Genomic DNA, 13402 nt, shown 5'->3' on the forward strand with positions numbered 1-13402 from the left:
TTACCCAGGCAAAAGGACCTGACTGAAAATTGCTCTCTCCTTAGCAGCTAAATCAAAAAGAACAAGTTTCCCTTTGAAAATTGTCAGTGAGGTCCTTGGACTTTGCACCTAGTCTGGCAACTGAAAATCGCCCCCACACTGTATAGAAATCAAAAGGCAAAGGATGTTGTGCGTGGCACCAGCATTTTGGAAATGAGGGTTATTTACTCATGGAGACACCAGGAAATAAAACTGGAGCTGGCCTGGCTACTCAGTTGCACTGCAATGTGGAGAATCAGGTTTCAGTTCCTTCCAGGTTGGAGCCAGGGACCCTCTGGAGGCAGTGATTCACCGTCCCTGGGGGAGAAGGAGTCCCGCTCATTGTACCACGGCGACACCTGTTGGGCAGATTTAGGGCTCACAACTGCAGGGGTCTAGAGGGAGACACCTAAGGCCGGATTTTATAAAATTGCGCGAGCGCGTACTTTTGTTCGTGCAGCAGGTGTGAACAAAAGTACGCCGGATTTTATAAGATACGCGCGTATCTTATAAAATCCGGGGTCGGCGCGCGCAAGGGGGTGCACATTTATGCAACCTGCGCGCGCCGAGCCCAGCACGCACTGCCTGTTCCCTCCGAGGCTGCTCCGATTTCGAAGCTGCCTTGGAGGGAACTTTCCTTCGCCCTCTCCCCACCTTCCCCTCCCTTCCCCACCCCCCCCAGCCCTATCTAAACCCCCCCCCTACCTTTGTTGCACGATTTACGTCTGCTAAAGCAGACGTAAATCTGCGCGCGCCAGCGGGCTGCTGGCGTGCCATCACCCGACCCGGGGGCTGGTCCGGAGGCCTCGACCACGCCCCCGGGCTGGCGCCACGCCCCCAGACCCGCCACACCCCCGAAACGCTGCATCATTTAGGACTCGCCCCCGACACGCCCCTTTTACAAAGCCCCGGGTCTTACGCGCGTCCCGGGGCTCTGCGTGCGCCGGCGGCCTATGCAAAATAGGTGCGCGGGGGCCCTGCGCGCGTAAAGCCAGCCGGTTTTACGCACGCAGGGCATTTAAAATCCGGCCCCTAGTGCGTGACACTTGGCCCAGGACTGTTGCTGCAGTGACTCAGCTAAGCGAGTTGGGAAGGGAGGGACATGAAATGGATGGGGGGGGGGGGGGGGGGGGGAGGCACTAGCAGTTGTGAATGAAGGCTCCTGGCACCAGATCCCAGCCCTGCCAGGCCAGAAATAGAGTATGATAAAATGAGTCATTCATTGAAAAAACAGGAAGGATAGTGCTCCATTGTCCTGTGTGGGCTGCGTCAAGTATTTAAATATTTTTTATTTTAAAGAAATGGCAAAATCGTGGTTGAAACAGACAAAAAGGTTTTTACATGTGAAATGGAAAATTCAAACACTACTCTGAAGCTTTTCGGAATGCTCAGCCTACAAAGAAAGATTCCAGATGGCAGGCAGGGACAGTCACCAATATTTCTGGGTAGAAAAATATTTGGATTCCTTCATATATATATATATATATATATTAATATTGGGGCATAAAAAGAGCTGAGTAAAAAATTTACAAAAAAGGACAAACAAACTTCTAGAAATGTCCTACCTGGATTGGGTGTAGCTGTCTCAGAGCTTGGGGGAGGTAAACTTTGAGAAGCAGGAGATCCATTGTGGACAGTGCACAGGGTGGAGCCAGGGAACACTAAAAATTCTTGTGTCCAGCTAAGTAAAGGTTTAACTTAGTTAAATTTAGTAAGCCAATCAGGGGGAGGGTCTTATTAAACTCAATTGCAGATACAGAGTCCTGAGAACATCTGTGACCAAGGGTTAACTGTTTGACTCCCTCCCACCGTACCCCTGGGTTGTTTTTTCTGATATAGTCTGCCTCATTCATAATTGGCAACAAGATAAATTAGTAAATTGGTATTTCCTTAGGTGTTACTTTTAGATAGCGAGAGCCCCCTGAGCACATACGGGTGACTCATGCAGGAAACTCAATCAAGGCCTGATTTTCAAAAGCATTTACATGCTTAAAACTGGGTTTTGCACGTGTAAATGCACTTTACCCATGTAAGTGGGCTTTTGAAAATTGCTAGGATACGTGCCATTGAATTGTCCATAGGTTATACATGTGTTAATTGCACTTTACGCAGGTAAAATGGCTTTTGAAAATTGCTACGATAGTAGTTACATTTACACGTGGAATTCCTTTGAAAATTCACCCTATTTATTTATTTATTTGAGATTCACTTATAACCTGCACCCTCCACCTGTAAGCTTTGTAAAACTTTCCCCCGATGAGTCAGAAGCCCTGGGGCTGTAAATTCATAGACCTCTGTACCTGTCTCTGGTGACACATTGGAGCCCTTATTTTGTTTTTAACATAGCCCGATGGGTTTTCCTTCTAACGAGAGTCGTCATTGCACATGAATCAGCGGACCAGTAATTTCACATGCATGCACATTTCTGCAAGGTTCCAGCAGCGTACGCACAAAGCAAAATGCATCATACTTGTAGTTCCCTCTACTGAATCAATTTTGAATGCACGTTTTTATTGTCGAGTGTTTGCAGTGGAGTAGAAAGAATCTTGAGACGGCTGGGGAAAAGCTGCAGAGTTTTTCACGATTTGGCCCGGCTTGGTCACCCCCGTTTCTCTTGTGCCGAGATTCTCCGTCTCCCTCCTTTGAAAAGGGCCCCTGTTCAAAACCTTGACTGGGGTCTGGATTTGTTTGACATTTCATACCAGGGGTCCTTAAACAGAAAATAAGAAAGCTTTAGTTTTGAAGCAATGACCATTTTTAAATGACGGTACGTTCGAAATCAGTATTTGAGAACCACAAATTAGGACGGTGCTTTTGATTGATCCACTGTGCAAAAAAAAAAAAAAGAAGTTAATATACAGATCGATAGCATGGGGAAGATATTGTCTGTCTTTCTGGTGTACAACTGCGTTGTGGCTGCTGCTCTGGAGGTGGTCAGAAGTGATGGGTATGAGACATTTCAGGGAATGAATTCTATCTTCATCAGGCGCACGACCATCCTCATTTTACAAAAGAAAACCCCTGAAGGGATCAGGGCCCGTAAGCCTAAACAGCGTTAACCCTCTGCGGTTCTCGAACATGCTGTTTAACACCAGACCCGGACCTTCCTGCGCCCTCTAATATGAGGGAGCCCTGCCAGATTCCCAAGCACTATTCCATTTTCTGGTTTTCACTCCTACAAGCATTCCCGGGCTGCTCCTTCCTTATTTTTTCATCCTCGTTCAGTGTTGCTCTGCTTACGTCCTCTTCAATCAGGGTGGGGGGGGGGGTGTCCTCTTCTGTGTACCCTCCTCATCTCCTCCAGCCCGGCCCGCGGGCAGCCATGGAAAGACGTTAGAGTGGGGCCCTGTGAGACGGCATGGGCTCGTAGGCCCCGCCTCTTCCTCCTCACGGGCTTCCGGTTACTAAGGAAACCCAAGCGAGGCGTAGGGCTGCTTGCAGGGCCTGTGAGCACGCACCGGCTCCGAGGCCGTGCTCCAACCTCTTTCCATTGCTGCCCGTGGGCCGGGCCAGAGGGCAGGAGAGGCAGGGGCGGCACCATCTGCATCCCTGCGGGTTTGCTTCCAGTTCTGGGTCTGTGCCCGCGTCAGACTTGGATGGCGCCTTCACGATTTGGTGCCATAGGGTAAATCCTGCTACTACTCCTTAACATTTCTATACTGCTACTGGACATAAGCAGTGCTATAAAGATAAAATCAAACAGAGACAGACACATAGACAAGAATTTCAATTAATAATCCGGACCTGCTTTCAATCCCAGTCTTGCATACTTCTATGTATCCCTGGCACGGATACACTAAGCAGGATCCTCCCACTTGTGGGGCTTCTATCACTGGAATAAATTACCTCCTAATATCCAAAACGGTCCCATGCTAAATTTTATTTACCCCTTGGGATCCTGCCAGGTACTTAGGAGCTGGATGGGCCACTGTTGGAAACAGGATAGTGGGCTTGATGGTCTGACCCAGTATGGGAAATCTTATGTTCTTAAGTCACTTCTGCTGCAGTTTAAAGACCACTTTACCCAGGTCCTGAAATCCTATTTTCTCCACCCTCTTTTCTTTTCTCATATATGACAGTGCTGCTCTTTTGTTAACTCGCTGGTCCCTTTCTGTGGTGCTTGCAAGGTGACCTGGGCAGGGTGCCAGGTAGAAATACTGAAAATAAAATACGGAAGCAATAAACCTGATGCTGTGGAAACTCCTGGTATTGCAAATTAAATCAGTGTAAAAGGGGTCAGAATGCTCCTGATTTTAACAGGGAACTATACTCCAGGTAACTGCAGCGACAGTGGGCAATTGTTTCCCTCCCAACATGTTTTGCGGGTTATGGCACAACAGGAACACAATTATATCCCCCAGTTTGTAACCGTCTGCTGGGAGCTGGAGCCTCCTGGGTAAGATTTCAAAGAGGTCACGGGTAAAAAATGTGCATTTAGATGCGCAAGTAGCTTGCATTTGCATACATGGCATTTCCTAAGCACTGAAAGTATTTTGAGTTTCACACGCACATTTACCCACGCAAAAAAAAAAGGGGTGGTGTAGAGGGGCTGTAGGGTGGGTCGAAGAGGTATGTGCGGAAGTTGCTCTTTTATAAGACATTTATGTGAATGCATTCGCCAGTTTATTCGCGTACTTTTCAACACACTTATTGACTTGGGAACTGAAATCGGAGGTCTGGGTGAAATACTAGGAGGGTCTCGATGAACTGGCAGAGGTACTGGCAAACTGGTGATTTCGAGCAGGCTTGTACATTTTAAAATAATCCTGCTTCTGTCTGCAAACCAGGGTTTTTATGCCTGCATGTTATTTTCTTTTATTTTGTGTGTAAAATGTACATGCTTAAGTTTATAAAATAGGTAGAAAACTGCCCGCTGCAGAGTTTATGAAATACCAGGGTAAATCTTGGTTCATCTCTTTACCCACACAAATGCAATACCCCAAATAGGCTTGAAAGTCACCTCCCTGCTTTCAGCGACACAGACCTACTTGTTGGCGTGTTTTGAGATTATAAATACGATTTCATAAATGTGCGGGGAGGTCCGGCAAGGAGACAAAATGCTGAGAGAAAAATGTGAGTTTTCCTTTAATCCCGGCTGCGTACCACGCTGTACGGTTGTGGTTAATTCTCAGGTGGGCCTGTTACATGCCTCGCTTTTGGGGGGGGAAACTGGTGTGCGGCGCGGCCCGCTACCCAGTTCCAGGGTTTGGGGGGGAGGGGGGGAAGCCCAGAGGATGCGCCGCTGCGGTGCCTGGAGCCTCCCTGCTGGTTTTCACAGGATGTCTGGACTTTTAAAATTACCTTTGGCTGCCCTCTGAGGATATATGTAAAGGACAGCACCTACCTCGTTATTGTAGTCTCGCTCAGGCTCGGGACTCGTATACCTCTCCTCTCTTTCATAGGGGTTCGAGGATGGTTTGTTCTCCACCCATCCACTCCTTGCTTGGACTTTGGGAAAGAGAAACGGTCCCCCGGGATTGGCAAGATCCAACGGCTCTTCATTACTTATCAGCTGCCTCCTATCCGATTTGCTTCGGTTTGATCTAAAACGCAAAAACATGGAACCCTCTTTAAAAATCCTAGACTGCCCAGAAGGGTCAGCGGCATCCTGACATCATCCTTCCAGTTTCTGTATCTTGAGGGCTGATCCAAGCGACGGCTGATTAATATTACCCAAAGACGTCTTTAGTCAAAAACCTCAGAGTTGGACAAGACAGCTAAGTGGACCCTGCTACAGGGTTAGTGGTGCTCAAAGCAGTCAGGTTTTCCGGCTATCCTTACTGAATATGGATGAGATATTTGCATGCAATGCCACAACTATATGCAAATATATCTCTTGCATATGAATTAGAAATATTCTGAATAAAAAAACCACAGTCTTGTTTGCAGCCCTTGAGGACCAGACCCATTCTTGGGCAGGGGAAGCAGAATGCCTTTTTAGTTGGGGGGCAGGGGGAGAGCCCAGTTCAACCAAGCTCCACACTGGTCTCTCTCTCTCTCTCCTTACCTCCATACCCCCATTCTCTCTCTCTCTCTCCTTACCTCCATACCCCATTCTCTCTCTCTCTCTCACTCCTTACCTCCATTCTCTCTCTCTCTCACTCCTTACCTCCATACCCCCATTCTCTCTCTCTCTAGCCCTCCCTTTCTCGCTATCATCCTCTCTTTCTCTGCCCCTGCCCTGACCCTAAAATGATTTAACAAAGCTTGAAGAGTGGTCGATGATTTGGCAGCTAAGATTCAATGGCAAGAAGTGCAGAGTCATTCACCTGGGATGCGGTAATCAGAGATTTATGTGATGGGGGTGGGGTGGGAGGGGTGTGTGAAAGACAGATGTGCACGGACTGGGAGAGGGACCTTGGGGCGATAGTGTCTGGTGACCTGAAGATGTCAATGCAATGTGACAAGGCAATAGCTAAAGCCAGAAGAATGCTGAGCTGCATAGAGAGAGGAATAACCAGTAAGAAAATGGAGTGATAATCCCCTTGTACAGCTCCTTGGTGAGGCCTCACCTGGAGTACTGTGTTCAGTTCTGGAGCCCGTATCTCAAAAGGGACAGAGACAGGATGGAGGCAGAACAGAGAAGGCCAACCAAAATAGTGGGAAGTCTCCATCGAATGACTTATGAGGAGAGTTTGAAGGACCTAAATATGTATACCCTGGAGGAGGGGAGGAGCAGGGGAGATGTGATACAGTCCTTCAGATACCTGAAAGGTTTTTTTTTTTTTGTGTAAATAATCTTTATTAATAGCAGTAATACATCGAACCGTGCCCACATTCAGGCAGAAAAGGGAAAAACAATATTCAGAAACCAATCCAATAGCATACATTGTATAGCATACACTGTATTCACCCCCCCAACAGAGGGTCCGTGGACAACTATAGACTCCAAACAGATGGAACTGAATTCTATGGATGCAAACTAGACATACAAAATGAGAGAACATAAACACATGCTTGCACCACCTTACGAGATAATGCCAGAATGGGTGTAACCACCAGTACATACTGCACATTTTTCCCCGGCAGGGAAACCCCAACAGGCGTATATTATATCTCTAGAATTCAAGCATGCAAGCAGGTTTTTCCGCCCGGCAAGGGGAATCCCCCCCTAATTTGTGTCCCCTCCCCCCACCCCCCCAACTGGTATTGCAAAATAATAGGAATAACAATGTTTAGCAGGTCTGACATCCCAATGAGTGTAAAACAAAAGACAGGACTGTTCTGGCCTGTACTCATAGGAGCATGACGATTCAATTAAACCAGGTAGGCTGCCTAATAACAGATCACAAGCAGAGGTCCAGTAAACCAGTAGTCAGGCATCCTTAGGCTTGCTGGGAAGAAGATTGGTGGCGTCTGCTGGAAGTAGGGCAATATAGTCCATCCATAAAGTCCAAGTACCAGCATATTTCTTGACAGACTTTGTTTTCGCCGTCAATAATTCCATGTGCAAGAGCCCGAGTATTTTGGTTTTCCAAATGTGTACAAATTGCGGTGTCTGCTCTGTCCATTGAGCTAAGATAGTAGCTTTAGCCATAAGAGAGAATTTGTCGAGTAGATGAAGTTGACGAATGGTGAGATCAGCTCTTGCCAAGCCCATCACACCCAAAAGCCACAGTGCAGGGGCTAAGGGGATTGTCCGGCCCCACATCTTCTTCGCCAAACCCTGTAGAGACTTCCACAACCCCTGTACCACAGGACATGACCAGACCCCATGGTAGAAATCGGGGGTATGGTAGCTGCAACGCATGCATTGGCGGTCAGAAGTAATTCCCATATGGAAGACCTGAAGCTGGGAATAGTACGCCTGATGTAAAAACTTATACTGCTTCTCCCGCAAGGGTACATTTTCGACTAGAGCAGGAATTTTCTGAAAGCAGCTTTTTATGTCCCTTGCCGTTACCTCCGTGGGAAGCAAGCGGTTCCACTTGCACGCTACACCTTGCAGGACTGAGAGACCAGCTGATTGCCGCAAAGCCAAATAATATTGGGAACACTTCTGCCTTTTGCCGTCCTCTCCCAAAAGGAAGACACCCAGTTTCTGACAGAGAGCAAAGGAAGGATTGGCCTGAAGTTCCTCCATTAGAAAATGTCTCAGTTGTAGGTAACCATAGAAACCAACCGTTGGGAGGTGATATCTATCTTGCAGTTCCTGAAAGCTAAGAAGCTGAGGTGGGCTAGTGTTCTCCTGAATAAGTTGGATCATATATTTCACACCTTTGTCAGCCCATACTTTAAACAGTGGTTGCGTCATTCCGGGGGAGAATTTTGAGTATCCTCGGATAGGCAGGTATGCGGTAGAGGACATTTGCAAAGAGAATATGCGACAAAGGAGACGCCACATCTGGCGAAATGGACGAATGACCACACTACTAGCAATGTAAGTAGGCAGAGAGCAATCGTCAAGATGTAGTACTGCCCCTGGCGCAAACGGTGCCAACCAGTGATGGTATAAATCCATAGGAGAGTGAAACGCTGTACCCAGGGTCCAATCCCGTACGTGTTGAAGGAGGCTGGCTTGGTTATATCGTTCCAGATCAGGACAGTTAAGTCCGCCTTCCAGTTTAGACAGCATTAAAGTCTTTAAGGGGATTCGAGCTCGTTTGCCACTCCACAAGAATCGGCTAATCCCCTTGTTGATTTCCAAAATATCCGCTTTTTTGAGCCATACAGGAAGCATGTGAAACAAGTACAACCACCTAGAAATCTCCATCATTTGTAACAACAGGATTTTCCCAGATACAGATAGCGGTAAAGCCTTCCACAAGTCCAGACGGTGGAGCATTTTCCGCTTGAGAGGAGTGATATTTAAGTCATAAAGGTGACAAGGCTTAGCCGGTACATAAACCCCTAAGTATTTAAGAGCTGATTGGACCCATCGCAACGGAAAGCTACCAGGCCAACTTAACTGCAGGGTACCAAGGACATCAAGAGCCTCAGACTTATCAACGTTGATTTTAAGCCCTGCAAACCGCCCAAACTCATTTTGGATTTTTAATACTAATGGTAAGGAGACCACAGGGTTTGTCAGAAAGACAAGCATGTCGTCTGCAAAAGCTGCAATCTTAAATTGGCCTTGCTTGTACATAAACCCTTGAATAGACGGAGATTCTACTAGCCTCCGCAACAGTGGGTCCAAAGCCAAAATATACAGAACTGGGGATAGGGGGCAGCCCTGACGGACTCCCCTCCGAATAGGAACTGCCTGTGAGAGCATATCATTGGCCCTGATATAGGAGACTGGATTTAAATACAATATAGAAATAGCCTGAATAAAGGTGGGGGGGAACCCAAAACGGTGCATAACGGAGAACATATATTCCCACGACACTCGGTCAAAGGCTTTTTCCGAGTCAAAGCCTACTACCAGAGATTCAGTATGGGAGCTATGAGCTGCTTCAATCGCAGAAATTAACCTAATAACATGAGCCCCAGCGTTCCTGCCGCTAACAAACCCTGCCTGATTGCTGGATATTATCTGGGGTAGGATGGTATTCATGCGCAGAGCAAGTATTCTTGCATAGAGCTTAAGGTCGCAGTTTAGTAAGGATATGGGGCGGAAGGAAGCAGCTTGTAAGGGGTCTTTCCCAGGTTTGGGTAACACCACTATGTGGGCATCAGTGAAATGAGGAGGAAATTGGCGCTGCTCCCAAGCACAGTTAAAGAAAGCAGTCAGAGGGCCTAAGAGACAGGGACCCAAAATCTTATAATATTCTGTCGTTAAACCATCGGGCCCTGGGGATTTACGAGTTTTACTGGTTTTTATAACGCCGTTAAGCTCCCCCGCCGTAATAGGGCGACTGAGAAGGGAACGTTGTTCTGCGGAAACCTGTGGTAAATGAAGGTTCTGAAAAAACTCCTCTTCCTCCGCCAGCCCTCCCAGTCTGTCTTCTTTATACAAAGTTTCGTAAAATTGGCGTAAGACTTCACAGATTTCCGGACTTTTGGTAACCAACTGACCCCCTGATGTTTTAAGGCCACCAATAAAGGTTTTTTTCCTGCGGATAGCGACTAATCGAGCCAACAGTTTCCCAGATTTTCCCCCATATCTGAAAAAATGATGCTCAGAAAATTTTAGAGATCTCTGTGCTCTCAAATGCAAATGGCTATTCACGGCCGCCAAGCATGCCCTGTAAGATTCTCTGTGCTGAGGGGAGGGAGAGTCCGCCAACGCCTTCTTCGCCAGAGAAAGCTGAGCTTCAAGTCTGAGAATATCTGCATTTAATCGTTTCCTCTGAGCTATGGAATAGGCTATGATGTCCCCTCTGAGAACTACTTTACTGGTCTCCCAGAATAGTACTGGGTCCTCCCTATGGGGGTGATTATTTTCCACATACTCTTCCCACTTTTTCCGTAAATACTGATGGAAGAATTTATCTTCATTCAGATTCCCAGGAAACCGCCAAATTCTCGGCGGCCTACCAAGGTCCGAGAGCCAAAACTCCACCCATATGGGCGCGTGGTCTGCCACTACAATTTCCCCAATCTCCGCTCCTTCCACCCTAGCAAACAGGGATTCTGAAAGGAGAATGTAGTCAATCCGAGACAGAGTGCCGTGGGCCTTAGATACGTGAGTATACTCCCTCAGATCAGGGTGCAGTACACGCCATATATCCAAAAGGCCTAATTGCTTGCAAAAGGTGGGTACCCTTACGTCAGAGGCAAAATTATAACTGGGGGGCAGACGTGATTTATCTAACTCAGGGTCAGAAATACCATTAAAATCCCCAGCAAGAAACAATTCCCCTTGTATATTAGTGAAAAGCAGATTAACGATACAAGTAACAAAAGAAGGGTCTGGATGGTTTGGGGCATATATATTACAAATAGTAATAGGTTGCCCAGCCAAATAGCCAGTAAGAATGAGGTATCGACCCGCATCGTCCTTAAATTCGCTAGTAAGGGTAAAGGGTGTATTCTTATGTATTAAAACCGCTACGCCCCCCTTCTTCCCCTGGGCAGCAGAGTAGTAACAAGCTGAGGCCCATTCCCTACATAGCTTCGCGCTTTCTACTGCGTTCTGATGGGTTTCCTGAATGCAGGCTATATTGACTTTCAGGCGCTGTAAGTGTTGGAATACCTTTTTCCTCTTGATTGGGGACCCCAACCCATTTACATTCCAAGAAATTAGACGGTATTTATTCCCCATCTAGCTGTGAGGCAGTGAACATTGCCAAGTCAAGGGGTCACAGAAAAGAAAAGGGAGAGCAGGCCCCCAGCCTAGCCCACTCTCAAGCTTACACACCCGCACCCTGAGCAAAAAAAACATCCCAGCAATCTCACCCTCTAAGTACATACCAGACACATACATCAGACATATAAAGGCAGCAATACCAGCATTATCCCTCCCTCCCCCCCCCCACCCCCCAAAACAGCAAACCAAACCCCAACAAACCCAGACTCAACGAGTCATGTAAGGAGATCATTTAAATGTGAACAGAGGGCTCAGAGCTCTCACCCACCACCATTATATTTGACATGAAAAGAAGGACTTCCAATCCTGCCTAAGATCTTATTTAAGAAGGAAGTCTAGGGCCCCCTTCGCCGCTTCTGCCGACTCATAAGTAGTCCATTTCCCTCCATGATTTATACGAAGTTTCGCTGGAAATTGTACGGTGAAGCGAATATCCTTTTCAATAAGCTGACTACAAATAGGGCTATAGGCTCTCCGCATGGCCGCCACCTTTACTGAATAATCTGGCGCCAAACGAATTTCCTTCCCTTGAAAAAGCAGTGCCCCCTGCTTCCGGGCTGCCTGCAGAATAAGGTGCTTGTGGTGAAAATTAAGAACCTTGGCAATCACGGTGCGCGGGCGGTTTTGGTCCTGTCCTTTAGCACCAATTCTATGAACTCTCTCAAATTCCAGTGTATCCGTTAGATCAGGGAGGCCTAGGACGTCCGGCAGCCATTTTAACAGTGTGGGCCGCAAAAGCTGATCTTCCACCGTTTCCGGGAGCCCTATAAACCGGATATTTGATCTTCTTGCCCGGTTTTCCAGATCTTCCATCTTCTCTTCGTGGTCCTGTAAGGCTTTTTCCATGCTAGACACCTTCCCCTGCAAAGCGGTTACCTCATCTTCGAGAGTCGAGGTCCGCTCCTCCACCTGGGAGAGTCGAGGTGCGTAATCTGTAAAGGCTTCCTGCAACGAAGTAAGTTGCGCCGAGATCCCAGCCAATTTTGCATCCAACACGGCACCGACGACCTCTTTTATTTCGGCCGTGGTCGGAGGGAGTGAAGGGGCAGCCTGCTGTCGTAAATGCGCCGTTGCCTCTGGGGACGCGGCCGCCATTTTGGGCTCCGGCCCTCTCGATTTTTCTTTGTCCCGTTTCGCCACTTTCGGAGGCATCACAGATGGCGATTTGGACATAAAATTTGTAATCGACATATGCTCCGCACTCATATAGGAGAAAACAGCGATTCAGCAGGATTTTTGCAGGCAAATGGAGGTGGGTAAGAGATGCGCCGCCCGGAGCGAGGGAGTCTGCGACCGACCTCACTCACCACATCACGTGATCTCCTGAAAGGTTTTAATGATGCATGAATTTCAAACCTTTTTTGTTGGAAAGAAATCAGTAGAATTAGAGATCACAAAATGAAATTCCAGGAGGGATGACTCAGAACCAATGCCAGGAAATATTTCTTCATGGAGAGGGTGGTGGGTGGCTGGAATGCCCTTCCGGAGGAGGTGGTGAAGATGAAAACAGTCATAGAATTGGCCACAATAAAAAAAAAAAAAAAAAAAAAGGCATTCTAGGGAACATTTCCTACATGGGGCTGGAAACTTGCGCACCTTCATTTAAAATAGCTTAATTCTTCAGGAAAACTTGGGTGATCGCAATATATTATGTATTAATCCAATGACTGGAGAAAGACTCTTCTGAGTTAGCAATTGGAGAATTCAAATTCATATATTAATGCATCTGGAAAAAGTATCAGCAATTAAACAACCGAAGAAAGAAAGGAACACATTTATGCTGTCTTTGGGTATAAGGTTAAGGAGTGATTTGCTCATCTCCTTGAGAATTTAAAGATATTTGTGTTCTAAGCAAAAGGTAGATTTCAATTACGCACTGGGATTATAGAATTTTTATGGAGACTATGGTGGGCGATGAAGGTAGGAGTAAAGGGTGGGGATAAAACTTAAAAACTAAAGTTACGATCAATTCTTGTATTTGTATACAGAGGCTATAACTGATGTTTATTTTCAACCACATTATGCTGATATTGCTATTTATTTATTATTTTATTTTTGTTTTATTATTTATTTTTTTATTGTTATTATTGCAATTGTAACCCGGGCTCTTCTTGGGTTACCAGTAAGCCCTGGGTTAGTGCATTTCCAATTAGGTAGAGTAGGATGGATAATGGGAGGAGCCATTTGGGT

General features: G+C 46.8%; 1 protein-coding gene across 10 annotated transcripts in view; it reads right to left on the reverse strand.

Annotated features, from left to right (window-relative positions):
* Positions 1 to 2494: 2494 nt before the first annotated feature.
* Positions 2495 to 13402, reverse strand: part of MUC13 (mucin 13, cell surface associated) — a 114186-nt gene continuing 103278 nt past the window's right edge. For all 10 annotated transcript variants that reach the window (XM_029605262.1, XM_029605260.1, XM_029605255.1 and 7 more), the window contains 2 exons: positions 5363 to 5561; positions 2495 to 2728 (listed from right to left, as the gene is read on the reverse strand). In XM_029605262.1, coding sequence (XP_029461122.1) covers positions 2678 to 2728; positions 5363 to 5561 — 250 coding nt within the window. In that variant the 3' untranslated portion in view covers positions 2495 to 2677. The remainder of the gene's footprint in view (positions 2729 to 5362; positions 5562 to 13402) is intronic.

The sequence above is a fragment of the Rhinatrema bivittatum genome, chromosome 6, assembly GCF_901001135.1.
Source record: "Rhinatrema bivittatum chromosome 6, aRhiBiv1.1, whole genome shotgun sequence".
Lineage (NCBI taxonomy): Eukaryota > Metazoa > Chordata > Amphibia > Gymnophiona > Rhinatrematidae > Rhinatrema > Rhinatrema bivittatum.